General features: G+C 43.5%; 1 protein-coding gene across 3 annotated transcripts in view; it reads right to left on the bottom strand.

Annotated features, from left to right (window-relative positions):
* The window catches only part of gse1b (Gse1 coiled-coil protein b), a 170040-nt gene that overhangs the window by 26780 nt on the left and 115831 nt on the right, over positions 1–27429 (bottom strand). For 2 of the 3 annotated variants that reach the window (XM_086184988.1, XM_086184994.1), the window contains one exon: positions 1990–2187. In XM_086184988.1, the coding sequence (XP_086041114.1) occupies positions 1990–2187 (198 nt within the window). Of the gene's footprint in view, positions 1–1989; positions 2188–4134; positions 4345–27429 lie in introns of those variants that run through there. The other variant, XM_086185004.1, reaches the window with a different exon arrangement.

Below are 27429 nucleotides of genomic sequence, written 5' to 3' on the forward strand. Positions count from 1 at the left end.
TTGACACTGATAAGAAGGAATGTATGACGGGGATTTAGTGGGACAGCATAAACACACTGACAGGCACCACAAAGTGTACATATGTACTCACACACGCACGCACGCACGCATGCAGCACATTAAGTGGGTCAGCTAGAGTGGCTCCTCTTCATCCCAGCATCTCAAGGGACACTAACTAATTCAATTCTGCGCGGATATCACTCCACTGCTATTAGCAATTCTGCACTCAACTGCACATACTGTCCATGAAACACATGTATGCGCGCGCGCGCGCGCACACACACACAGACACACACACACACACAGCTCGATCACCCTCCCCTCCACGCAAACACACAGCTCCAAAGGAGGCTCATAACACCTAAAGCGTAGCTCACGTTACATGATTTTAGCCCCCTAATTTTGCTCTCGCCTAACGCTGACAGACATCAGCCAGTGAGCCCCATACCATTATCACACTACGACCTCTGCATTGGAGACTGAAAATGTGTCCCCTAAATGTTGCTGTAAGGGTGGAGACTTATTCTGCTTTTGACTTGAGCAGGAGGGGAAGTCCTGCATTAACATTATGTCTCACTGTTCCCTTTATTTCTTTCCAATTAAACCTATTTGGTTGAGCGAACCCAAGATGCTCGGTTACATGAAGTGCAGCTGTTTCTTTTCAGCTTGTCACTGGTAGTGTGCACTTCTCAATCACAGAGTTACTGTTTTTAGCTTAGCTTTCTCAGTATAGCTAGTGTGCTAACTCTGATTCAAGATCTGTTTAAGCCCAGCACTGGGACGTATGCTGGAAGTTCACCTCACCCTTCGCTGGAGAGTTTTCTGGGTTGAGTGAGTCAGCTGGAGGTTGCTGTCAGCACAAGTGAGAAGTGCCAGTGACTTCAGTGACAAGCTGGTAAGCAAGTCAGCTTTTCTGTTGTGGGACAGCTAAAACTCCATTGGTGATGTTTCCCTATGGAGATCATCATAAGCCAATTGGGTCACTATTCTCCAACATGAGAAGACACTGGCTTAAAGTAATGAACAGAAACAGGAATGTTCCTCTCTCTCTCTCTCTCTCTCTCCCCCTCTCTTTTTGGTGGCTCACTGCAAATCGCCCTGACTAACTTTTTGTCAGAAGGATGCCTTTTTAGAACAAAGGATCCTGTCTCCCATATGGTATTGCTTTATTTGTAATGTCACTTCACATGTGTGTTTTTTGTGACAAACCATTGTTTGAAGACCACACACACACACACACACACACACACACACACACACACACACACATCGGGGACTCCTGCCCGTGAATGATCTTGTCATTTGTGACATCCTCACCACTGTCATGTGGTGTGTAAACCAAAATGACAAAAAGACTTTTCATTCAGGTCAGCCAGTTGTGTAATATTTTGTAATATAATTGAAAGTAACTTGAACATCAAGTTTACAGGTTGGATTTGGATTCAAAGGAATCCAAGAAAAACACGAGAAAAATCAGAACTGCAAGTGTTTAGTGGTTATGTTGGTTTTCGCAATGAAAGGGTTGTAGGATTTACATTTACATCATATATATATATATATATATATAGTAGAAGTTTGTAAATTCATTTTTACTTTTCAATAAATTTCAATATTGGCTCAATAAATGGTAATATTTAATTCTATCACCAAATTAGATAGCTGTTTGAAAGCAAAAACAGTTCTCGTAATGTAGTTTTAAAAAAAATATTTCTGTCCATAATTTCACCCTGGACAAACAGAGAAATGATCAGTTTCTCAGGCTGAAAATCTGACATCTATTTCTGTACATCTTGTGATGTGTGTTTGCACGGTGGTGACTCTTAACAAGGCTCTCCAGATGTGTGATGCCAAGGCCAGAAGCAGCTATCCTCTCTGTACTCATCAACACAACCTTCTAAATATAGTCTAGAAACTGAAATTGAAAATTCAACAATGCCAACTGTCAGTTTCTTAAGTGTCACAGCTACTGTGCAGGTGGTGGGTCTTTACCTCGTGGTTCTTCGGCTTGTTTTGCCAGTTTACGGAGGGCTGCAGCAAATCCAGAATGAGCCGACTGGGTAGCCGGGCTTCCATTGGCTACGATAGAGCCGTTAAGAGGCGACGGGGTGAGGGGGCTGACCGTCGCCGTGGTACGGGTTGCTGTGGAGATCATTCCTAAGGATGGTGACTTTGGCTCATGGCTCATGCCTACAAAATAGACAGAAGGAGAAAGAATGGGGCCATTTTAATACCTCATTTTATGAAATCAATGATCAAGAACTTTATAGTGATTCATGACTTCATTCATGCATAACAGTCTCCAGAGAGGTGAGTGCTGCATTTGAGGTCACTATGTATACCCTTGGAGTCATACATGAAAAGATATGCTTCCAAGCAACATGGAAAAACCAATGCTGGCAAACTGTATGTGAACAGAGAAACCGCAAAGTCGTTCCCTCACACACACACACACACACACACACACACACACACACACACACACACACACACACACACACACACACACACACACACACACACACACACACACACACACACACACACACACACACAAACAGTGCAGTGTGGTGCTGAGTATCTGTGACAGCTGGGGCGGATGGGGATTGGTGGTGTGAGGGGCAGAGGGGCTTTCATTGTATGGCTTAGGGTCAGAGGTGGGAGGTTAGGAGGGCAGGTCACCCATCCTTAGCAAGAATTTCAGTCTGGCTGTGGTCTATGGTCTGAGTATACACAACACATCAACTGAGCATGCTCCGTCACCACCAGAGTGACTTTCTTACAGGCAGTGTCTTAAATAAATGGTGCTGCATTATACTATTATATACATCTATTGCCTCCTTGTTTAAATGGATCAAATCAGCGCTACTCCCTACCACACAACATTGTTAGAGAAAGAGTAGCCCATTCAGATTATGCTTTATCCAATTAATACTGGCTGCCACGGAAGCACAGCTAAGACCTCTCTCGCATCATGAGGAGGAATATCACCACTATAATTCTCAAAAACACACAGTTTTTAGATTCAATTCAACCAGAGAAAAAGTTAATGTTATAGAGTAAAGACTTCATGTGACAGCACAAGTGACAATGTTGATTTCTAGCCTGAGATAAGAGTTCTAAAAGCTGGACAGTGAGAATGGGTGAAGAGGGTTCACTTCCTTCATATGTGTATGTTGAAAGGGGACACTGTGTTGATAGCCCCTCCGTCAGTGGAATCCCTAAATGCCAGAAGGCTGTGTGGCAGTCTTATATGCTGGAGCAGCTCAGCGGAGTCTATACTATTTTGTGTGGCAGAGGTATTACCCGTTACACCAAAACACACACACATTCAACAACTTCCAGCATATTTTAGACAAAAATCCGACTCTCTGAGATGAAACCTGCTTACTAACAGTATATCAATAGCACAATTAGATAAGTGGGAGTTAAATCTGGGTTTACCCTAGAGGCTGAGAGGGCTATAAAAAGATCATGTTCCCTTCGGAGTAGAGAGCACAGGAACAGCACCCCGTGTGTGTGCGTGTGCCTGTGTGTGTGTGTATTTGACACACAGATACAGCAGTAAGAGAAAGAGAATACAACATTCCCAAGTTCTCCAGCCTGTAACCCCCCCCCATTACCCCGTGCACTCCACATGAACCCAGTATGCAATTAATAATGGAATCAACAACGACTACTGTCTGAACAATACACACTGTTCCATTGAGAAACTGGCAAACAAGTGAAATAACACACACACACACACACACACACACACACACACACACACACACACACACACACACACAAGCCAAGTCCGGTAAAACCACTTTGTTAAAGTACTGCTTGTCCCTCCCTCTTTCAGGAAAGTCAAAAAAGTAAGTCAGGAAAAGGAATAAAAGTCAAAGACAGGAGTGAAGGAAATACACAAAGAACATTTTCAGAAACTAACACGTTAGAAAGCAAGAACACACTGTAGTTCACGCTTCTGAAGCTCGTGGAGCAGCCGCATACGAAAACCACACAGTAAAGGAGAGACAGACAAGCTTGACAAATACACACACAGAGGCACACATCCGGAGGTCTGGCAGTGGTTCATGACCCCCCCCCCCCCCCCCCATAGACAAAAAAAAAAGCGTGGCTGTAGCTCCTTACTGCACAAAGGAGTGGAACCGCCTGGATCCCCCATGTCTGCATCTTCACGCTGAGCCCAGCCCAGCACACACCGGCAGGCACTGACTGGACATACACCATCTTCCTGCTCCCCTCTCTTGCTCTCTGTCTATCTCCTCTCGCCTGTCCGCCCTCTCTCCCTCCCCGCCTGCCTTCCTGTCTCTTGCGCTGCCTCTCACAAAGACCGTTTAGAGCTTATCTAACAAAGCAACACACCACACACGCTGCCTATCTCTCCCCTCCTTGCTCAAGCTCACTCCCTCTAAGTGAGAAAACAGAAATTCTTAGCCTAGCAGCTGCTGCGATGTCACATGACCTCACCCCCACCCCTCCTCACACTCTAGCACCCCCCCCACTCCTTCTCCTCCTCCTCCCCTCAACCTATAATTCCTTAGCCATTTGTAGATAACAGACACAAGCATGCATGCCCTGCCAAGGAGAGCTGGAGGAGGGGGGTGGGGGGGTGTAGAAGAGAAGAGAAGAGAAGAGAAGAGAAGAGAAGAGAAGAGAAGAGAAGAGAAGAGAAGAGAAGAAGTCACCACATTTGACCCCATTGCTGGGGAGAGAAAGGCAGTGCGAGTGTATGTGCATTGATAATCAGGGTCAGTTAATTATGTGTGGCGCCCTTCCCTTCTCAAGACAGAAGAAAGGCGGACAGAGAGAGAAAGAGGACATGTTGTGGCCTGTTTCAAACCCCTCAACATAGGAGAGAAGCGCATTCATCATCCTCCGTGCATCAACCTTTACAAACAAGGACAAACACAATTAGATCAGCTGTTATCAGGGCAGAGGAGACTCTTGGTCGAGGGTGGAGGGCAGAGGAAGAGGGTAAAAACGTGGGTTTGACTTCCCCTCAGTCTGTCCTGCTGTCATTGCAGGGGTGTGAATGAGTCTTTCTTTAGTCATTTCCTCCTTCCGTCACTCGCTACTTTTCTCAGAACAGCAAAGGAGCAGAGTGAGCCAGGGAGATGACAGGGAGAGAGATTATCTTTGAGGCAGAGCTGCACGGTGGCTAGCATTGTGCCAAAGGCCACCTCCTGACAAAGCTCCTCTCTGTTCCTCAGGACATGGTCTGGCTCCTCTGAGAAAACACAAGAGTGCCTCTCTCTCTGTCTGTCTGTCTGTCTGTCTGTCTGTCTCTTCTTTCACTTTCTGTGCAACGCAAAGTTCACATTTCTGGTTTCGGATAAGAGTGTTGTCTTTTTGAAGCATACAAGAAGCAACCACAGTACTGGAATACACCCCGTCTATAATAAAGAGAAGAAAAAAAATCACTATGAAAGTATTGGAATCCCCCTACAAACTGTGGACTCCATGAATTAAACACAGCCTATTTTCATGTAACCCACATTTACAGAATGGCAGCTAAGAACTCACTACTTCAGCTAGTTTAATGAAGATTGGAACATGTACAACAGGATAAAGTGGAAATCAATGACAGTATTACAGACACTTGCGTGTACGTGGCCTAAAAAGGGATTTCCTAAACGAGAAAAAACACAACCCCTGCATTTCATGGCTCTCTTTGCAAATTAAGTACTGAAGAATAGAATGATCTAAGCAACCCATGATGAGTAATCTCTTATGCGTTTCCAAGTAAGTGAGCCTGCCTCCACCCCTTAACATCACTCAGCTACCACACAATCTCTGGCTACACATACTTCCAGTGCCCAGCAGATGGCGTAATCTCCCAGTTAATCAGAGGGAATCCTTGGTTAATAAAACGGCATATGTCACAGCTCTTTAATCCAGTGAAACACAAGAAGGGAGAACAATTGATTTTAACTGATATTGGAAGAGATAATGAAAAGGACACTGGGGTTGCCTATTAGCAGGAACAACCATAATGTTGAAAGGAGATGTGAATAAACCAACTATTTTGGCACAGCAACAACAAGCAAAAGTTAAACATGTTTGCTGACAACCTAAGGGTTAAAAGGAATCTGTTACACACCAAGCTTCCTGATGCTATTAACCCTTTCACGCCGTTACACCCTAAGGGAAAACAAAACAAGGGCTTGAAAAAAGGAATGTAGATTACAACAAACCACACACGAACATGATCCCACCCATTCACACTCACTCTCTCTCGCACACACACACACACACACACACACACACACACACACACACACACACACACACACAGAAGAGATTGACTGCTAAATGGCATACAGTAAACACACAGTTTTAACACCCCACTGGGAGTAAAGCCGATCACTAACTCCAGTAGTCAAACAAACACACAGTTCCACCCTTTTGCTGGTTGGAATGCAGATCTCGCTCTCTCTCTCGCTCTCTCTCTCTCTTGCTCTCTCTCTCCCCTGCGCTCTCTCTCTCTCTCTCTCTCTCTCACACACACACACACACACAACTACACAAATGCATGCATATAAAGTAAATCCTCTTGGCTCCTGTGTGCCCCGGCCAGTAGGGAGATAATGCAGTGGCAGCTCTGGCAAGTGGTTAATCTTTAACCAGGAAGGGATTTGCCTATCAGCTCGTTAAAACTAGCAGTGCAGTGCCGCTGGCTCATCTATCTGATCCAGCCACCATGCAGCCTTTGCCAAGTTCAACGCAGCAAGGTTGGAATGGTGTTGCCTACAACTGTGTATATCCAGTTCGCTCTGCTTGTGCAGCAGATGCCATAGTGCTGCAGAGCCACAAGATGATGGTAACTAGCCTATGGGCAAGACAAATATGGTAATAAAGAATTGGCTGGACATATTTGGCCAGAAAGGTGAATAAAAGCACCCTTTTTAAGCATTTTTCAAGTCTGGTTGCCCTTGGTGTATGCCTGTGCTGTTCTTTCACTCCCACACTCTTGTTCCAACTTTCCTCCAACAGATAATAATCTCAGTGCTGAGCTGAACCGTTGTTGCTTAAACAAAACAACTATGTGCTACTGTTTCACATCGTGGAGTTTCCCTGATACACTTTTATTTTTTTAAGCCACAACAGGAAGTTTAAGCAAATTATTGTTAATCACCATTGGGAGAGATAAAGACATTTTTCTAAGTAAATAAGTTAAATATAGCAGGGAGGAACACCAAACAAGCCACGGTAACCTGAAAGAGCTGAAAGTTACATGCACTCACTGTAGATTGTGAGACCAGAAACACCCAACAGCAGCTTCTAGATAAGCAACACATTGTATCATGCTGTTTTGTAATACTTGAGTAGAAAAAACACCTTTCAGATCCCCCTGTGGGTTTACATGCACAGTCGTAGTCAAGCTATAATTCTAGCTCAATTAGGCCATTTAATTGGAATACTGTTGCTGTCACTGAATACATGAGCAGGGATAATAGATGTATTCAATGAAATATGTCCTCCTCCAGAGCGGCAGGTGGCTGTCCCCTTACAGCTTGTTGCAATCAGACTTTCTTCTGGTTTGCCTTTTGTGTTAAATACCAAATAAAAGTAGCAAGTAGTATGTAAACATAAGATTTATATATAATGACAGAATGGCCGCAGATGCACACACAGTCCAGGAGTGTAAAGATTCACAAAGATGTGCTGGGTTTGATGTGTAAGGGAAACACAGATATATCAGTTAGCGTATGGATAAATCTTTAGACATGACTTGCATCCATTTAAATTTTGTCTTCAAATAACTGAAGTTGTCACTTGTCACTTTGCCTTTGCTCCTCCTGCAAGGCTATTTACTGTGAGTGACTTGATACCTGCCATCTTGCTTACACAAAACAAGCACTCCCCCACCCTCTGCTCTCTTCATTTCTTCAAAAGCTGATAGTGTGAGTTTGGATTAAGTTTGCATTTTACTAGAAAGATGGAAAACAATGCCGCATAACAGGATGAACAACAGTAACATAAAGACTCACTAATCTTTGGACTGACTTCATGAAAAGTCAGCATTGTTCTCTCCACGGTCAAATTCTGTCACCAAAGCCACTGCACTCTTCACATGAAAGATTATCATAGTAGAAAAAATGTATTATGAAAACTTTGTTTGTTTACAGATTCCCGTGTAGAGTATTTCAATTAGCTGATGTTCAAACATCCATCCATCCATTTTTCTACCACTTATCCCGTTAACGGTCGTGGGGGGCTGGAGCCTATCCCAGCAGCCTTCGGGCGAGAGGTGGGGTTCACCCTGGATGGGTCGTCAGTCCATCGCAACACATACAGACAGTCAACCATTCACACTCACAGCCACACCTACGGTCTATTTAGAGTATCAATCAGCCTCGTCCCCTCTTGATGTCTTTGGACTGTGGGAGGAAGCTGGAGTACCAGAGAGAACCCACACAGGAACAGGGAGAACATGGAGACTCCACACAGAAAGACCCTGTGCCCGAACCAGGGATCAAACCCGGAACCTTCTTGCTGTGAGGCGACAGCGCTAACCACTGCACCACCGTGCCACCCTGCTCTAATGTCACATTCTCTTATTCTCTCTTCACTGGATTTCAGAAATCTATCAGAATTTGTTCTCAAACTTAAGGTTGATGGATTAATAGGATGACAACAATAGCAATAACACAACACACAACAATCATTCCATATTGTTTCTATGTTGCATCATATCTCATTGTGTCTTATCTGAGACGCACACCCCTGGGGAGCAGATATTCAGCGATAGAGCGCTCCCTCACATGGGAAGCAAACTTCAATGTGAGGACAGGTTCAACTTTGCATCATGCAGGAATCCCTCAGAGGAGGTGGCTGAGCGACTGATACGAAAGAGATAGAGCCAGTTTGATGAGTACTCATCATCCTCAATGGTTGACTGACTTGTTAGCAGCTGAAGATGTGCTGACTGGGGTAATAAGGGAGGGAGAAGGGCATAGAAAACACTTTACCAAAGAGAATGGAAAATAAAAAATACTTTGAACACAATAACAGTCAGATGCATGAAACAAGCAAGTAGAACTGGATATAGAGGGGGCATATTTGACATGAACAAACTGAGATGTGACACCTATTATTACTAATCAAATGACAGCAGGAGAAAAATTGTGTTGAGGCCAAAAAATGCAAAGTTATATATTGTCATGTAGTTACATATGATAAGTTACATGAGTCAATTTTGAGAGAAAGCATTCTAAAAGAAGAAAAGATGCTCTTCAGTTTCGGACCTTCAAAAAAAGTGAAGGAAAGGAAGCTGTGGATTTAAGATATGAGCATCCCCAAGATAGGTGTTAAAAGCTTACACACATGAATAGGGTAAAATTAGAAGTTTGTCATCTAACACACACACACACACACACACACACACACACACGAAACACAGTATTCAGAGCACAGCAGGATAAACCTGCTCTGGTAGTTCCAGGTTTGTTTGACTTCAAAGATGAGATGTCAGAGCAATCTAGCCTCAGGCACTATGGAACGTGCGTGCGTGTGCATGTGAGTGTGTACGCACACCTGTGAGTGCCTGTCTACATGCATGGATGATACTTTTTTTTCTCTATACCAAAGACAAAACCAGAATATCAGAGAAATCCTGAAACAGCAGCTCTATGGCTGCAGAGCCAGAGAATCAAAGGCGACAATTCCACAGGAGATTGAGAGACAGAAGAAGAAAGAAGGGGCAGAAGGAAAGGAGACAAAGAAAAGGGGAAAGAAACAAGGGAGGGAGGGAGTGGGAAAGTGAGAGAGCGAGAGATCAATCAAGAATCCAAAAAGAGAGAGCCAGAGAGTATTGCCTGCGTCTGAGCTGTCATTATACAGCAGGCCTCCATTATGGAGCTACAGCAGAGAACAGAGTACATCTCCTTATGACCGAGCTCACTCTCATTGTCTTGAGCGAGCACGCGCACACACACACACACACACACACACACACACACACACACACACACACACCTGTCTGCTACGTTGTGGCTTTAAATGATGGGGCTGAGCGTGTGCATGTGTGCACACACCTTATTATTCATACCTCACCTCCTACTTCTCTTCCTCTCCACCATTAGCTCTGTATTCACCCACCCCCTTCCCCACCACCTCCAACCTGCCAGCCAGCAGCTTGCAACAAAAACACTGAGATTTCAAAAGACCAGCCGGCATCTCTTCCCTCTCTTCACCTTCCTCTCTTTTATTCTCCAACACACACAGCCACAGAGAAACAGTGTGTCTTGAGGGTAGGCACGAGCTGAGATGATTTTCTCTCCTCCCTGCATCCGACTCACCCACCCCAACAGCACCATTTCCTCTGTCTGTTAATTACATAGTGGCTGTGGTAGAGGTTGCCGGGGATGTGTGGTGTGTGTGCATGCGTGTCATCTGGGGAGTGTGTGGCTGTGTTCTCTGAGACACCAGCGTGGGCGCATGACAGAACAGTCTGGTAACGCTTCACAACGCTGCTTAGAGAGTGAACACACATATGCAGAGGCAAAGGCGCGCACACACACACACACTGACACACACACAAGATCCCGCTGTCTATGTCTCTGGATCTTTGTGGTCCACGGAGTCAAGCTGCTGTCTGTATGGCTGCGCTCCCTGTAGCCTCTCGCTGAGGGGGACACAGTCCTGCTGCTCCCCTAATGAGATGGCCAGCTCCAGCCCCTGCTCAGCTGCTCGACTGAGAGGAGGCAGGGAGTCAACTCTGACTCACCATCCTCATCATCATCACTCTCACCAGGTCCTATCAACTCTGCCCTTTAATCACCTGCTAGAGAGAGACTAGAAATGTGGCGATGCAGTTCTTCACTTCACAGCAAGACGAGGCGATAAGACGGATGCTGCAGATCTCACACACATGAGCTTAAACAGAAGCTGCCATGGAGCTTATCATGCTTTCTCCACTTGCTCTCTTCGGTATACCTTTGGACACACACAGTTACAGTTACGCCCATACAAACAAACACACGCACACAGACAACCTGCATGTGCTAAAGAACTAGATGTATTGAATTACGCGGTCACTCTTTTTTTAATGTTGTTTCTGCCCTCTCCATCTCTCTTCTTCCACAAGCCTCCTCTAGCGGTGAGCACTGTTTTTGCTGGCTCCCCTGCATAAACTCATCCTGTTCAACCTTTCTCACTCTCCTCTCTTCTCTCTTTCTGTCTGTTATGTACTCTGTTGGGTTGTGTCTGCCTAATTAGCGCTCCAAGTGCTCTGCATGGGCCCTGAATCCCAAGCGGCTCCACCACTAACATGCACACTCACACACCACACATACAGGAGCAGACACAACACCCACTTGACTTTCCATGGTGGGGTCAGGTTGCTGAGAGTTGTCCTATAATCTTTTTGCTATAATTTGAGTTACATGTGTGTCTAAGACTGTGTAGCTGCTGTGGTCTGATGAGAGACTGTATGTATATACAATATTTATACATGTATATTCACTAAGATGATATGTGTAGCACCATTGGACCAGTTATTTGAGGAACGTACTTCACAAATATTAGTTAATATGGTGTATAAGCTTTTCTGAAACACTCCTCCTCAGGGTAAAACTACTATCATCTCAAGCGTTGGTATCGTTTGATTCGTTACAGCCGTGGAATGTGTTCAGTGCCAACGATAAATGCTCTCTGCTCATAAATGAACAACCACCTCTTTCAAAAGCAGGAATCCTCATGACTTTGCCTCTTTATGCAGGAAATATCTATGAATGAAGGGTTCATTTAAAGACATTTGATGCAGAATTAATATGAATTCCATATGGCCTTGGCTTTAAAAAATGATTGTGTTCACATTATTCAACAACCATCCAACAGAGCAGCAGTCACCTACAAAGCAAGTTATGGTGCATTTTGTTAGTCATTGCCAATGCAAATAGGAACCACATATAGATAATGTTAAGCTGAGATATAAACAGACACAGTGCCCACAATGAATAGCCTTTAGTTGTACAAATACCAGCCAGATAAAACAAGTCTAGCTGGCAACTCGCTCCTCTGTGAGAACACGTTTAACATGGCAACTGTGGTCTCCACCAACACAAAACACAGTAAAACACTTGGCCACAAAACCCGCTTCACTTCTTCAGGCACAGATCTGACCTCATGCACAAGGAAGCCCGCTAGCATGTGTGCGCACACAGACATAGACACAGACACACACACACACACACGACAGTCAGCTGATTTAGCAGATATCTTAAAGACAGAAAGAGAAAGAGATTCCAAAATACCACCATAAAAATGGCCTCATCATTGTCACGCTTTGCCCCAACGTGTGACTTGATATAGCATTCAGGCGTTTTGCCAAAGAGCCGTGCCGTGTAAACACAGCAGCTCTCTGGCATCTTGGATAAGCCGTTCTGCCCCTTTCACACAGATGTCAATTCAGTGTTGCCACTAGCTCGAATGCCGGCTCAGCAGCGTAACATTCTGTCCCTCTATTTCATCTGCTTTTATACGGATGGCAAGGCGTGTAACAGCAGCGCAATATTCCTGACAGTGAGAGGAAGCCAGAGTGGCAAAACACACAGACATGTTGAAGACTGATAACAGACACAGATAGAGGAGGAAAAAAAGAGAGATGACGATGTGATAGTAAAAGAAAGGGTCTTTGTTGAAGAGTAGCCTGTAGCACAATGCTGGATTACACAGCGAGTGTGTGACTGCAGAAAGCACAAAGACTTAAACAGATAGAAACACAACACACGATACACACAGGGGTACACACATTAAATATGCTAAATGAAAGAGATCCTGTTTGGTGAGGGGAGTAGTCAAGTATGGTCAGAGTTGAGTGTGTGTATGATTTCCTTATCTGCAGCTCTCATGTTGTCTATGTTGTGTGTTTGTTTAGCAAGTGCTTATCGGGATCTGTGGTATGACAACGCCATCCGCCAGCATTAGCAACACAATCATATACACAAGATCTACAAGTATCACCAGCATGGTTTGGTCTTTTGAATGTAGCAAGACTAACTTCACTGACGTAGACTGTATTTCTCCTTCCATCTGTTTCACACTCACAATTTGATCGTAGGTGAAGATTGCGAAGAAACGCCGGCAATGATTTCACCGCTGAGCTCCGAGCGGTCTGAAGGAAGTCTCACAGGATACTCAAGTATCACGTCTTCAGTGCAGTTCATTGAATGGAGCTTAAAGCAAGGGATTCACCAAACTGCAGTTAGGCTATTACTCAGTCAGTACATGCTATGATCACTCCGCACACACACAAACACACCTGTCCGCCTGGCACCTAACAACTTCTCTGATGGAAACCCTGTACACCCATACACACCCTGATCTCTATAAAGACACAATTACATATGAATGCAGAATCCTCCCAAGATTTTGGAAACAAAAGCATTCCGTCTCTTTTTTTTTTTTTTTTTTTTAAATAGTCTTGACCATGAGCAGGATTTGATTCTATGCAGGTAGAGATGAAACACACAGGCTGAAATACAGTTTTAATACAGTTCTTAAGGGGGAATCCTTGTTTACACACAGCCTGCAATTTGATGTGATGACAGCTAACAGGTTGTTATAAAACATAAAGTTCTTAAGTGTCATTAAGGGACAAACAAATGTGTGCCGCATCTGTCCTTTACATCCTTGAACAACCATTAACAGCCTGTTTCCTCAAACACACGCTAATACAACATACCTGGGAAAATTGTGTAGAATCTAGCTAAGTGATAAAGGGACATGCGTCTCTAACATGGAACGACGTCACCGAGCAGGATAGTTCGCTCTCACACGCAGAGGGTAAACACTAACATACAGTGATAAGCACCTTTTGGAACCACCAAGAAACAATATGCACGAGCGTGTGTGTGTGTGGGGGGGGGGGGGGGGGAGTATTAGTTCTTCTCTGTCAATCTACTTGATATCATCCCGAGGTTACCTGTGACTCCTCAGTCTGCCTGACCAAAAAAGCTTCTTTCTGTTTTTTCCAATAAATGCTTTATGACCTGTTTGATCAGCTGTCTTCACTGGTCATCACATTTACAGCTTACCTTTACCAGCGGTTTTTACACTGTGTAGGGGACTCCTTGACACGCCAAATCACTTACATTTTTTTTACTCCATCCCAAAGGGTAACACCATCAAACAGGACACAACTTTGCCACAAAATCTAAGAGACATATCCAGAGAGTAGCTGGGGGGAAAAGAAGAGAACAGAAGAAAGGAGAAAGTGGCAGAAGGGAAAGACACATGTTGGCTAAGGAAAACCTTAATTTCCTAAACATTCGACAGTGGTTTCTCCTCCACAGGCAGACCACACAGCAACCCTGCTCCGACACACAAAGAGAGCGGTGTGTGCAGCACATTTTCATACCACCTCAGGACATTGTTGTAATGCTAGTCAAATGCAAGCCTTGCCCAGTCAGAGACATCCCATTCTCTCTATTAGAGGACTATGCAAACCCATGCAAAGACCTCTCTACAGCTTGTGCTATTCAAAGCTATCAATGTAAGCTGTTGATAAGGAAATGCAAAGTGGGTCACCTTTAACTCCAGGCTCCTTGTGTAAACAGTACGGGGAGCTGCTTGGGACTCTCCTAATCACTCTCTAAACAGAGCCAGGTGCTGTTGCCACAGACAAACTGTCACCAGCACTCTTCTCAACACAGCTGCCGTCTAGCCCCCAGACACTTACAGCACTGCAGGCTACCGCAGCATGACAAACAGCACAAAGACACCTGAAAACATGCCAGCCTAGTATGGGTACCATAACAGTATACGATGTCGGCGACTTTCAAATGGCATGTCACAAATGAGATCTTGGGAGTCTTACTGGCCAGATTTGCATACATCATCTTACACTCTTATCATGAGCTGAACCACCAGACACATGTAAGTCCAGGACAAGACTGGATAAAACCACCTTAAGTCACCAGGTCCATTTGTATTAAATATGCCAGCGAGGTTGTGCTTGTTCATGTTTTATTTGGTTTTCTGCAAGCTGAAACCCCTAAAGACTTTTTTTTTAATTACGTTTTGGCTGATAGACATTATTTAGGCCAAAAATAATGATTATTTGCATTTTACATGTGATCCAGGTGTGATATTTCTACCACTGGACTACAAGCTTTATGCTCATCCTGAAACTCCTTCTTAATCTTTGGGAGGTGTTTACAGATAGAACAAAAGTGTGTGTCAGGATTCATAATAATTGAATATTTCTTGTACATAAACAATATTACATATGAGGGATGAATCATTGAACAATAATGATAGCTGGGAATGGTCACTCAGAGCAATGCTCCATTTTAAGAGGATCTTACGGGTATTTTTTCTTCATTTCCAAAGATGATCCTGAAGCATCGAAGATTAATTATCTCACAATATATTAATTATCATTGTATCATGATACTGTCATTATCATGGGCCAAGTATTGCGGTAGTATTGTGTGTCTGTAATTGCCCTCATTCACACCTGAGAGGGCTGACCTGCTGCCACTGGATGAGCTGGGCTTCAGAGACTTGCTAAGGGTTACCTCAGTGGTGGTAATGAGGGAGAGGTAAGAGCAGCCTCTTTACCTTACCCACCCAGACTTGAGACAGAATTGTAGAAATAGTCTTAATAACAAAAAATAACAGTAGAGATGAATAAACTCACATTTTCTCAGCACTGATCCCATCCTGATTCATCCATCAATACAAATATTGATTTTGATATCAGAGCTGGGTTTTTTTTTTGTAATATTAGCATAACATTACTGGTGTTGGTGTTACGTTTAAGTCAACATAACAACCCTCACCTAAACCTTCTTTCACAACAACAGGTCATCATTCGCCACAGCCATCGCTGAATGTCATCTTATTTCCAGTCGGCCAATAGCAGCTGGTCAATATTTACAAATACTGGCTGATTCCACTATGTATGGCCGAAAAAAATCATTGTGCGGATCACCTCTGTGAGCTTAGATTGACAATCCACTCCGTAAATGACAAAGGGCTCACAAACAATAGAGCCAACAAAAAAAGACAGCAGGATCAACACCAATGGATGACATCACACTGCATTAACCTGACATTTGCTCAACAGAAGGACGTTGTCTTCTTCACGTGAAATAGAAGTAGTCGTGGAGAAATATCTAGCTGCATCAAAACATATTTTAAGGTGTGCAGTTGTCAAGCCAAGTGTGAGTTGGGAAGAAAAGATTTAGGCTGCCGCTGCATGTTTGCAGCTCATTCATCGGGACACAACTTTTAGGCAATTCAAGTTAAGGTGCAGGAGCCAAAATCTCCTGAAGATCCCTCCCCCTAGCAGAGTATGAGCCAAACTTTGCAACAACTGCACTCTGATTCACTGTTAAAATATAAAAGTATCTTGTGTGAAATCCAAGCCCCAGACAGACCCCAGATATGTACCAACAGACAGATAAACTCTCACGAGTGATATTCATCATATCATTGATGGATGTGATCAGATCGGTGATCTAGGGATACACAAAGTAAATTCAGAAACCGATTTCACTCTCTGGCATGCAGGGTTTGTATATCACAACAACACTGTAGTTTTCTATATGTGTAAAAACATTTGTTCACATGGGTAGCCAGCAGCGGGGGAGTCACAGGACAAAACCTCCATCCCTGCAAAAGGGAAAGATGGCACCTTGGCAAAGAGGTGCTATACATCCCGCTAGATGTCTGCGCTGTTGTTGTCACGACCTCATCTGAGTCACCTGTAGATATGAGTCAAACGTGCAACAGCCTTAACAGAGACTCTCTGAACCCAAACCGTCATCTTTCTCTAAACCCGAGTGTTTGTGCTTGGCTTTCTAGAGGAGGCGACAGACTCAGAAAGGGCAGTTGTGATACATTTCATTCCTCTGATACCAGAATACCTACATGCTATCAAAGGTCACAGCGGGCCAACATTAAGTCAGATTGGAGTGGTTTCATGTAAACAAACCAAGCAGCATCATCAGGGGTGTTCTTAGTGGTAGTATAAAGGCAGACGGTCTCATGAGGATGGGTCAAACCCAGAAGAAGACACTATAAAAAGGGGTAAAATAAGTTTATTTAGAATGATCAAGTTACTGATTAAAATCTCATTCTGTCTCCAAATGAATGAACGAAAGCATTCAAACAGGTGCGAATAGCTGACACCCGACAATCTACAGAAAAATAAATAATGGGTCTAAAAAGACCCTTCACCTTAACATCCCAATGATTATTTTTATGCAATAAATTTTAAAGTAAATGTACATTTAACAAAAATACATGTATCATGTGTTTGTCTCACATTTCTTGGAATATTTTGACTATTCTGGACGACTTGGATATACTTTATTTAATGTCTAGTTAACAAGTGAGACTTAATCACTAAAGACAGTGTCAGTGATATAAGAACAGATGAGAAATAGAAGAGAAATAAAAACAGTAACATCTCATACTAAATGTTCCCAGAGCGTATTTTTCTTTACCTGCTCCGCTGGGGGAAGCTGAATCGACTCTACATTAAGAATGTAATGGATTACACTACACAAAACTGCCAAAAATGACACCATACAGCTAGAGATGCCCATGTAATGAATAATCAACACCAGCAGCTGTTGAAGGGACATGAGGGTTTACTGTCCTCATTGTAAGAAATCAAAGGGTTCTTGTTAGGGATGCATGATATGATCAGCACATTATCAGTATTGGAAAATAGAATTTTTCAATATGTTGTCATAAGACTTATATCTACATCTCCCCAGTTTTGCACCTTAGTCTCCATCTATTTGCTCATCATTAATACTAACAATGACAAATTCGCTTAAAATAAAAAGTGCATCCTTAGCTCTTACAGAAATAACTAAAATATTAATATCAGGCTATTATAAGCAGGTAAACACATTACAAGGTTCCTTCTAGCTGAAGATATATTCAGAAGCACAGCGTGCTAAGGCCTGTTGCTTCACTAATGTTTGTAGACCATATTTTAAACCCGAGAGGTGTGTGTGATGAGCGTGATGAGTGCTGTGTGTGTGTGTGTGTGTGTGTGTGTGTGTGTGTGTGTGTGTGCGTTCCCTGCAGAAGCAGCTGTTATACGCGCCTGCAGTTCAAGAGAAGTGAAGGAGCGCGTGGGAAGTGATTCAACACGGTCCACCTGCCACGCGCACGCGTAAAACACACACAAACACACGGGGTCAGATCCTTCACCCCGGGGCACCAAATGGTCAAAAACATGTGTCACTAAATCAGTCACATTTACACACACTGAGAGAGAGAGAGAGAGAGAGAGAGAGAGAGAGAGAGAGAGAGAGAGCGAGAGAGAGCGAGAGAGAGAGAGAGAGAGAGAGAGAGAGAGAGAGAGACAGAGTAGTTGATCCGCGGCAACCCTGAAAAGACGCTCTCTAATAATTTTAGAGGCATGACTGGAATTACCGACCAACTAAAACCAACAATACAATACAATTTTACATAAAGGGCCAACAAGAGCAAATGGCTTATGCAGAGAGCCTCTGGGCTGCGCTTTGCATAATCATCACAACAGCGCCCCAGTAACGATGTTACATGAAGTTCATTTATGTGTGTGTGTGTGTGTGTGTGTGTGTGTGTGTGTGTGTGTGTGTGTGTGAGGGGGGGGGGGTGTTCCGGCTTATCTGCTTTAAAAAAAAAAAAACACGGTCTAAGAAAATAAAAAAGCCCTCCACCACACAGCATATAAACACTGAACCTGGACGTTTTCTTTCTCTTTCTGTAGTACTCCTCTCACTCTTATCTGTCCTCACACTGCACGCGCAAACACACGCGCACACAGACACACACAAGGGCTCGCACCGACCTTCGAAAAAAAGGAGAAACAACTAGCAGCCGTTTCCTCGATATCTGAAGGACTTCCTCAACAAACCCTCGCCGTGTGCTCGCTCATCTACACAAAGCTCGGAAAGACTCACACACAACGAGCACTCACCGCAAACAAGTGTGGGCTATTCCAGTGGTGCTACGTTAGAGAATTCTCCGTTCGTTAGCGGCTAAAGCGTGGATCCATCCCTCCGTCGACACTTTTGTTGTCACACAGGAAGCTCCGACGCCGAGCGAGAGGCCACAGGGACGGAGCGGAGCAGAGCAGAGCGCCGGGGAGAGGAGGAGAGACGCGGCCGGCTGCTGGGAGCCGGGAGGTGGGGCTTCCTCTCCGGCGGGGGCAGAACAGACAGACAGACAAGCTGGAGGGGGCGGGGGAGAAGCACCTGCTTCCCCCCCTCCGCCCCCAGTCACGCCTCCAGTCCAGAGGGCTGACCCCGCATTGTCCCCCCAATGGGATAAAGAATGTCCTGTCCATCCCCAACCAGCTCAAGAGAGTCACTTCCTGTTTGCTGGTATCAGGAAGTGGCTCTGACTTACAAGTTCAAAAGGAGCCAAGAGGGGAGACAAAATCCTTTATACACGATTAAACTAATTAAAATACACAGTTTTGTTGTTATCATTTCGAAATACATTTGTTTCATTACTATTATCTGTAAAAATACTTAACCTATTCCATTTACTAGAATTAAGATTTGTGTTCAATTAGAGGGGTGAACCCGATGCAATCATCATGTAAACCGTCCAAAGGCACATAGTTTGAAATTGCATTTAACAGAACCATGTGGATTTATCTTTTGTTTTTTTCATATTTTCCATCCATCCATTTTCTATGCAGCTTATCCATTAAGGTTTGGAGGGTGGAGGGCTGGAGCCTAGCCCAGCTGACATTGGGCGAGAGGCGGGGTTCACCCTGGACGGTCGGTGGCAGGACCATCAGGAACAATTAAGGGCTCCGTATTTTGCTCAAGGACACTTCAGCATGGTCACCGGGGGAAGTGAGGATCGAACCAGCGACACTTCGGTTGCTAGACAGCCACTCTACCTCCGAGCCATGGTGCCCCTGTTTTCATGATTTTTAAATCTCAATTCTGCCTATTTCATTGTTTCTCTGTTGCCTATTGTACTGTTGTATCTACGTTATTGTAAAGCACTTTGAGATGCATTTGGTGGCATGAAAGGTGTTGTGAAAATAAAGTTCATTATTATCATTCTCACTGAGTGGATCTTAGAATTCTAATGCCCTGACATAATATCTCCTCCATTTCTCTGGGGTCCTCAGTCATATGATGACATAGACCTCTTTGTGCATCAATGAATTTCAAATCATTTTAACCAGATAAATTACGGCATTGGCTCCAAAAACACACAATAGGACAATAAAGGTCAGAAGACTCAGATGATTATTCATGAAAGGTTAACATTTTTTTTTAAAAAGGATAAATACTGAATTTAAATCTGTTTTCAAATACCAGGGAATGTTTGTCTTTTGTAACTAATAACATCGCATATGACCATAAAATAGAGGAGAAAGCACTTCCACCAAATGTCCACAAGGGGACAGCCACCCACCAAAAGCGCATGGAAGCCTCAGCTGACAACCTCTACCCCTGTCTGGCTTATCAATGGTTTTACTGTGGATTAGATACCAGTGACTGCACAGACTGTAAAATCAAAGCCACACTTGTAAGCAGTTAAGAAGGGGGTGTTCTCCCAAAGCCAAGGATGAAAATAAGGATTAAGCAGGTGATGACTGGGGAGGAAGTGGGATGAATCCTCGCATTGTGCTGTAAACTGCTAATTGCGTCGGATCAGAGAAAGCCTAATTATATTTTTTTGCCACAGCGCACGCCTCAGTGTAGTCTCATCACCTTTAGGCATCATGCCCCTCTCATTCTTGATGCGTTTGTGCATTGTGTGGTATTGCTTGTGTGTCTTGTCTTTCATCCAAGTGAAAGTGTATCCCTCACCTCTGTTTGACCTCTGAGAGAGAAAACCAGCGAGCAGGTAGCTGGAGTAACGACGCAGCAGTGAGAGCTCAGTCTCTGATCTACCTCACACTGACTGTGCACACTGAGGGAGCCTCCTCCTGCTCCATTAGTCAAATCATCCTCAGTATTAAAATGTCTTTGAGTCACTTAGTCATTTTTATGGTATTTTTGTATCTCTAATCATCATCAATGAGCAATTAGTGTTTAGTCATTTCTGGTGATTAGTCATTGCTGTTAGTGATAATAATAAGGAACAGATCCGTCTGACTCAATGAATTAATCAGAGGAGGCATAGAATTAATGGAAAAGATTTTTAAGTTGACTAATGAATTTCTCAGAAAACTGGGGAAGTTAGTTGTCTGATTATTAAATGCTGAGGGCAGCCCTACAAGCACCACACTCACTCTTGTACATGTAAACATATACAGATTTACATGAGCTCACAAATGCTGCTTTCATTGTGCCACTTTCTTGATGGAAACTAATGCAGTTGAGGAGACAATGCAATGAACATATTCAGAGTCTGATAATGGCTTTTATGCACCACTTTATCCAAAAAGTGATTTTTGCCTTTCAAATACTCACAAATGAGTGTCTTAAGCTTACAAGGACACGTTTTCCCCACCTGCATTACTTCTTTGTAACTCTAGAATGCAGAAAGAGCCAGTAACATACAACATATTTAGCTTGAGGGCTATAGTGACTAACAGCTAACTGCAACTACAGCAAAAAAAAAAGGCAGCAAAACTGCTCAAAAATATCTGTTTACGGTTTCTTGAGTACAATGTCTGGTACAGTCCACCTCTTCTCTATCTAACTATATGCTCAGTAATTCATAAATTCTGTAATTTGAACTAAAAACAAACCAAAAAAAAAAACCTTCCAGTCACAGTTGTTAGCAGTCTGTGACCATTAGCTTCAAGCTAAGCTAGTAGCTGGTTCCTTGTGCATTCTGGAATAACAAATATGTGAGGCAGGAGGGGAAAAACATCATGAACCCAAAACACCTATTTGTGAGTATGTAAAAGGCAAAAAAACATTTTTGGATGAAGCATATCTTAAGATGTGTGTCACATTATTATTATTTATGTTTTTATTCTGGTTTTGTCGTTGTTGTTGTTGTTGGTTTTTTTACAGTTTCTGGCAGGGAAACATACCCTAAAAAAACATGTGCCTCATCCTCAATAGGACTAATTGCTATCCCTCTGCCGAGCCGCAGGTGTAGGACTGTATGATGGGAGAATACTCCTTTTTCTACCTCCTCCACCTTCTTCCTTTGATACTCAACACCCCCCTTTCCATCTATCTTTCATTGATTTGACTACTTGCCATTTCACATCATGCCTTATCTCTGCAGCCTTTACTCCTCCCCCTTCCCTCTCTCTCTCTCTCAGAGCAGCGGACCTGACCTAAGGCATCGTTAGCTTAATTTAATAAAGGGGCTTAAGCTTTTGAGAGGCTTTTGAAGGATCTGACTGCTGTTACATTCATTACAATCTATCAGCCACAAGAGACACAGCCTTGTTGCATGGCTGAGAAAGAGAGGGAGAAAGAGCGAGAGAGTCTGTGTGTGTATGTGTGTGTGACAGTGTGACTTAAGATACTTTCAGGGACAAAAAAACAGACTTAATACCAGTCAACTGGGGACAAAAGTCATGTCCTATATTGGTAAAACCCAGCTGTTAAGGTTGGGGATGGAAACTGTAAGAGGGTAAGCATGCAGGAAATGAATGTAAGTCTATGTAAATACCCTAAAACAGGCTTATGTTATTGTGTGTGTGTGTGTGTGTGTGTGTGTGTGTGTGCGTGTGCGTGTGTGTTTAAAGAGTTGTAATAAAATTGTTTCTCATAATTAGAACATTAGACCTATGATGGAATCACACACCTCGTAAAACTAGAACGCACTCCTATTCTGTGTAATAAAATGCGCTGCGTGTTGGTTTATACAGCAAAGGTTTGTGTGCGTGCGCGTGTGTGTGTGTGTGTGCGTGCGTGTGTATGTGAGTGTGTGTGTGAGTGTAAGCATACATATGTCATGTATGCATATTGGCGGGGGAGAGGGGCATCGAGCAGATGAATTGCCAGGCACTGTGAAAGCATGCATGCTTTTCTCCCCCTCGGCATCTAACAAGAATGGCTCCTTCACCTCCTTTTTGAACTGCCTGGCTCCTCTCAAAGACAAACGGCACCAACTCCCCTCAACCTCCTGCCCCGCCTCCATTATATAGTCGACAAGTGCAGCTCTTTTAGTCTTCACCATAGGGAGACACTCAGAATAGTGGTTAGAAAAGAGTTGAACCCCCTCCCTTGGACATCCTGCTCGGGGCCCCTTTCTACCCCTGAGCTTACTATCCAGTCTTCGCCTCCTCCATCCATCTCCTGCTACACCTTAGCACAGCAGTCAATCAATCAAGAGCATACCAAACGCAGAAGAAATTAATAAGCTTTCTATGTCTGTGAATATATGTGCATGCGAATTAAAGCTACAGCACATATGCTACACCTCTGGGGTGTGGGTTCCACATTCTTCGTTGACAGATATTAAATTAAGGCAGATCGAGGTAATTAACATGCAGATCAGATGTCAAACAGACAAGGAGGGGCTATACAAAGTGACAGATGAGACCAGGAAGAGAGGGAAGGATGGAAAGAAGGGAACACTAAACAAAACGGGAGAAATAATGGCAAAGTTATGCACAATTTACCTTACTTACTAACCTGCTGTTATTATAACTTTAACACACAGCTGTTAAAGTAACTACACATATTCATAATGCCATCAGTACACTACTAGAAATGCTACATCATAAAAAACAAATTGAAAGTATTTGTTCATACTGTTCACACCATGTTAACAATGTAATCCTAAAAGGAGACTGTATTTGAAAGAGGAAATACAGATCTCAGCTTTATCATGTCCAGAAAGGAAACTACTTTTTATTTGGCACAAATATACATTAAGCACGACACTGTTACCAATCTTGTGTGTCCGCCAAATTAAATACAAGAATAACTGTAATATCTCTACCCAAAATTTAAAAAAAAAAAATGTTGAACAGCAGACAGACTAAAGAGCTATCACTTCAGGGTTCTTATCCCTAACACTTTTCAGATATTTCCAAAAAGTGCCAAGGGTCCCCAAACACACACACACCCGACACTAACATATACACACACACAAATGCAGTCCCATATAGTGCAGCTCCAAAGGCCTGCTGTAAAAATTGAGTAAAGATGAAAGACCAAAGAGCAGAGAAAACAACCAAAGAAAAAGGAGCTGCATGGAAGAGGCATAGAAGAATGGTGTAGGGAGGAGGTCTATGGATTGAACATGCTTGGCTGTGTTCCCTCCTTCCTATCCTGGTGTCTGTGTATGTGTGTATGAGCAACAGGGGAGTGTGGTGAGGCCTATTCACAGACGTAGTGGTAATAGGCAGGGGGAGCCAGGATGTGTCTGAGCCACTGACCTGCCCATTAGCTCTCTCCACTCCGCTAAGCCCTCACATCGATCACCCAGCCGCACATCATTGATCTGGTAAACCAGGCACGAGTGCACTACTTAGACATAGCCTCTGTCTTGTATGCGTCTCAGTATAACTGTGTGTGTGTGTATGCGTGTGTGTGTGCGTGTGCGTGTGTGCGTGTGCGTGTGCGTGTGTGTGTGTGTGTGTGTGTGAAATACAGATTTGTGTGCACTGGCATATATGCTTTAACTTTATGAATGTTAGCCATTCCCCTTCATCTGAGTGGTCACACACATTCGCGGACACCCTTCATTACACAAACAAAAGGGGCCACGGATTTAAAAGCCTGTTGTTATATCATTCTCCTATTATTCAAATGTATTCCACCTTCCCACCTCTCTGCTGTGACAAAATTAACAATGTACACTCCTCTATTAGCCGTGTTGGCAGCAACTAATTGTTTGCTGTCTGTGTCAGAGCACACACACCCTTAACCCTCTCAGCATTTTTGCTCCCGCACGCGCGCGCGCGCTCGCACACACACACACGCACGCACTGACAATGACAAACACAAAAAAGCTCCACGCTATACTGCTCTAATTGCTGCGGCTCATTATTTGTTGAATTTCTACGGACAACATGTCCGGTGCTAATTAGATCAAATTGTTCCCACTTCATTCTCATTGTATAAAGACGAAGCCCCACTGATCTGTTCACCACCAGAATAGTCATTTTACCTTCTGTCAAAAAGAAAGAAAGGAGAGAAGATGAAAAATGGTACTAGAGAAGTTATAAAAATCACTAGAGTACTGTCATGCGAACAGGGCAAAGGCAAATTGGAGGAGAAAAAGAGCAAGGGATGAAGCGAAAGGAATAGAGTCGCAAGGGTGCGATGTTTATGTGACTTTGTTTTGCAAGAGAATCTTACCAAATGAACACACTTGGTTTTTGAAGCATAAATGTAATATTTCGCAGTATAAAGCTGCACGAACAATCGGCCCTGAACGAACTACAGCAGAGACGTGACTCCAGCAAAAGTTTAAGATGTCTTCTCTGAATGTTTAATGTTGAAAACAAGCTCTCAAGTCTCCTTTAACCACCTGTTAAGCAACTGCAGCTTTTCAGACATAAAACCTACGAAATTCATGAGGCTGGACATTTACTGTTACATTTACATTAGAGAAAAAAAAACAACTAAACATACCTGAAGCTGGTGTTAACCACAGACATTACTTGAGGTATATCACCATTCACTGACTTTGAGAGGAAGGAAGTGTAAGTTCAACGATGCTCACTTATTTCTGGATTTTAGGACTCCTTCCTGCACCACTCTAAGTCCAAACAGTGAAGAAAGGAAAGAAATACGGCCAGTGCAAATACAGACGAGCTGATTTAATATTTAATTTTGGTTGGGAAGCGAGGAAAAATAAACTTGCGGTGGATGTACATGGCATACTTGTGTGTCTAAGCTGTTTTTATAGCAATAAGCACATGTAAATATGGCTCAGAGACACCGTGGCATTGTTGACAAAGTAATATTACACTGTCGGTTACAGTGCAATTCGAAGCGATGAATCACCTCTCTGATAAGAGTATCTCATTGTAAACAATGGTTTTATGGTGTGACTTTGTTTGAAATAAAGCTCTAATATTCATTCTTCACAATGAGTTAAGGATTAAATGTAATTTGGAAATTTATATAAATGAGAGTTGGGTTTAGCAGTAAAGTTCATCTATTTGTGACTTGTGTATTACATTTTAAAATCAAAACCTAACCCATAAAAACCCTTGGCTCACTGCTATTATCTCCACCCTCTCACACACACACTCCCCTTTCCTCTCACCCCCAAAACACACACACACACGCACACACACACATGCACACACTCACGCACACACACACACACACACACACGCACACACACACACACACACACACACACGCACACACACACACCCTTAACAGATGGTGCAGGGATGATGATAGCCAAACCAATTATTTAACTAATTATGACTTACCACTTAACAGCATAATTCCCAAACAATTGTTAGGTATTCAAATTGAGCTGATGAGGCGAGGGGGTGCAAATCTAAATAAAATCATATGCTTGCTTCAAAGGGACTGATTCATTCTAGATATTTCGAATATACATACACTGATATGTTTTAAGCAGTGTTTATCTGGCCTGTCTGACGCACTGGCTGTAAATATCTGTGCCATGATATGTAGAGTGGTACATGTGCAGGAAATTGAAAAAGGGAGGGGTAGAGAGATGCAGCAGCAGTAGCAGCAGCAGACAGTGTGAGTTCAAGCCCATGCTAATAGGGTAATTGCATTGATTTCCATTTAGCTGCACTCTCTGATGTTATTTACAGCATTTAGCCTGATAAACAAGGCCTTCCTCTCTTCTCTCAGCCTGCTTTTAACCAGCCGTGACATATTATCAACCCCTTTTGCTCGATCCTCTGCCCCCCTCCTTCCCTTTTTACAACTGCCAAAACAGCCAGATACATTATTTGGCCATTAATAGCAGTCATGCTTACCCCCCAGCCCCCCACACCGATTCATTCCAGTATTGCAGTCCCGCCTCCCTCTCCTCCTATCCGCCCCTTTTGGCACAAGCTCTGAGCTGCTTTGAAGTAGCGTTGTTTATCCAGCCGGCCAGAGAAACGGTTGCATGCGGCAGGCTGAGGGTGGGAAGATGGGAGGGTTTTGTTTGGGTGAAGCCAACATCAAGACCTTAAGTTTAAAAGCCAAATAATGCTCAGTCAAGTTGCAATGCATCAGACGGCCCCATCACGGCTCTTGTGCCCTTCACTCTAAGGAGCTGGGGACCATGAAGGGTACGATCTGTTAAGTGGAGCAACATCTTGTTTACCAGCTCAGGTTTTCAGTGCCAGCAGTATAATGAAGACAACTTGGTGATCTTTTTATTTTCATTTATTCTCCTCAATGTCAACCAACGAGACCTTGGAGTCTGCACAAGGGGCAAAAAAGACTAAAGCCATTTTCTCATATTAACCCAGGACAAATGCTGCGCACAACAGGAGTTTGTCTGAGTCATCATCACCTCCTAAAATAGTCAAAATTAGCCTCCCTCTTCAGCCTCCAGTGGTGGTCTTTCTTTGGGTATAAAAAAAAC

Source organism: Aulostomus chinensis, chromosome 2, assembly GCF_037954235.1.
Source record: "Aulostomus chinensis isolate RoL2024-O1b breed Wild chromosome 2, RoL_Achi_v1.0, whole genome shotgun sequence".
In the NCBI taxonomy this organism is placed as follows: Eukaryota; Metazoa; Chordata; class Actinopteri; order Syngnathiformes; family Aulostomidae; genus Aulostomus; species Aulostomus chinensis.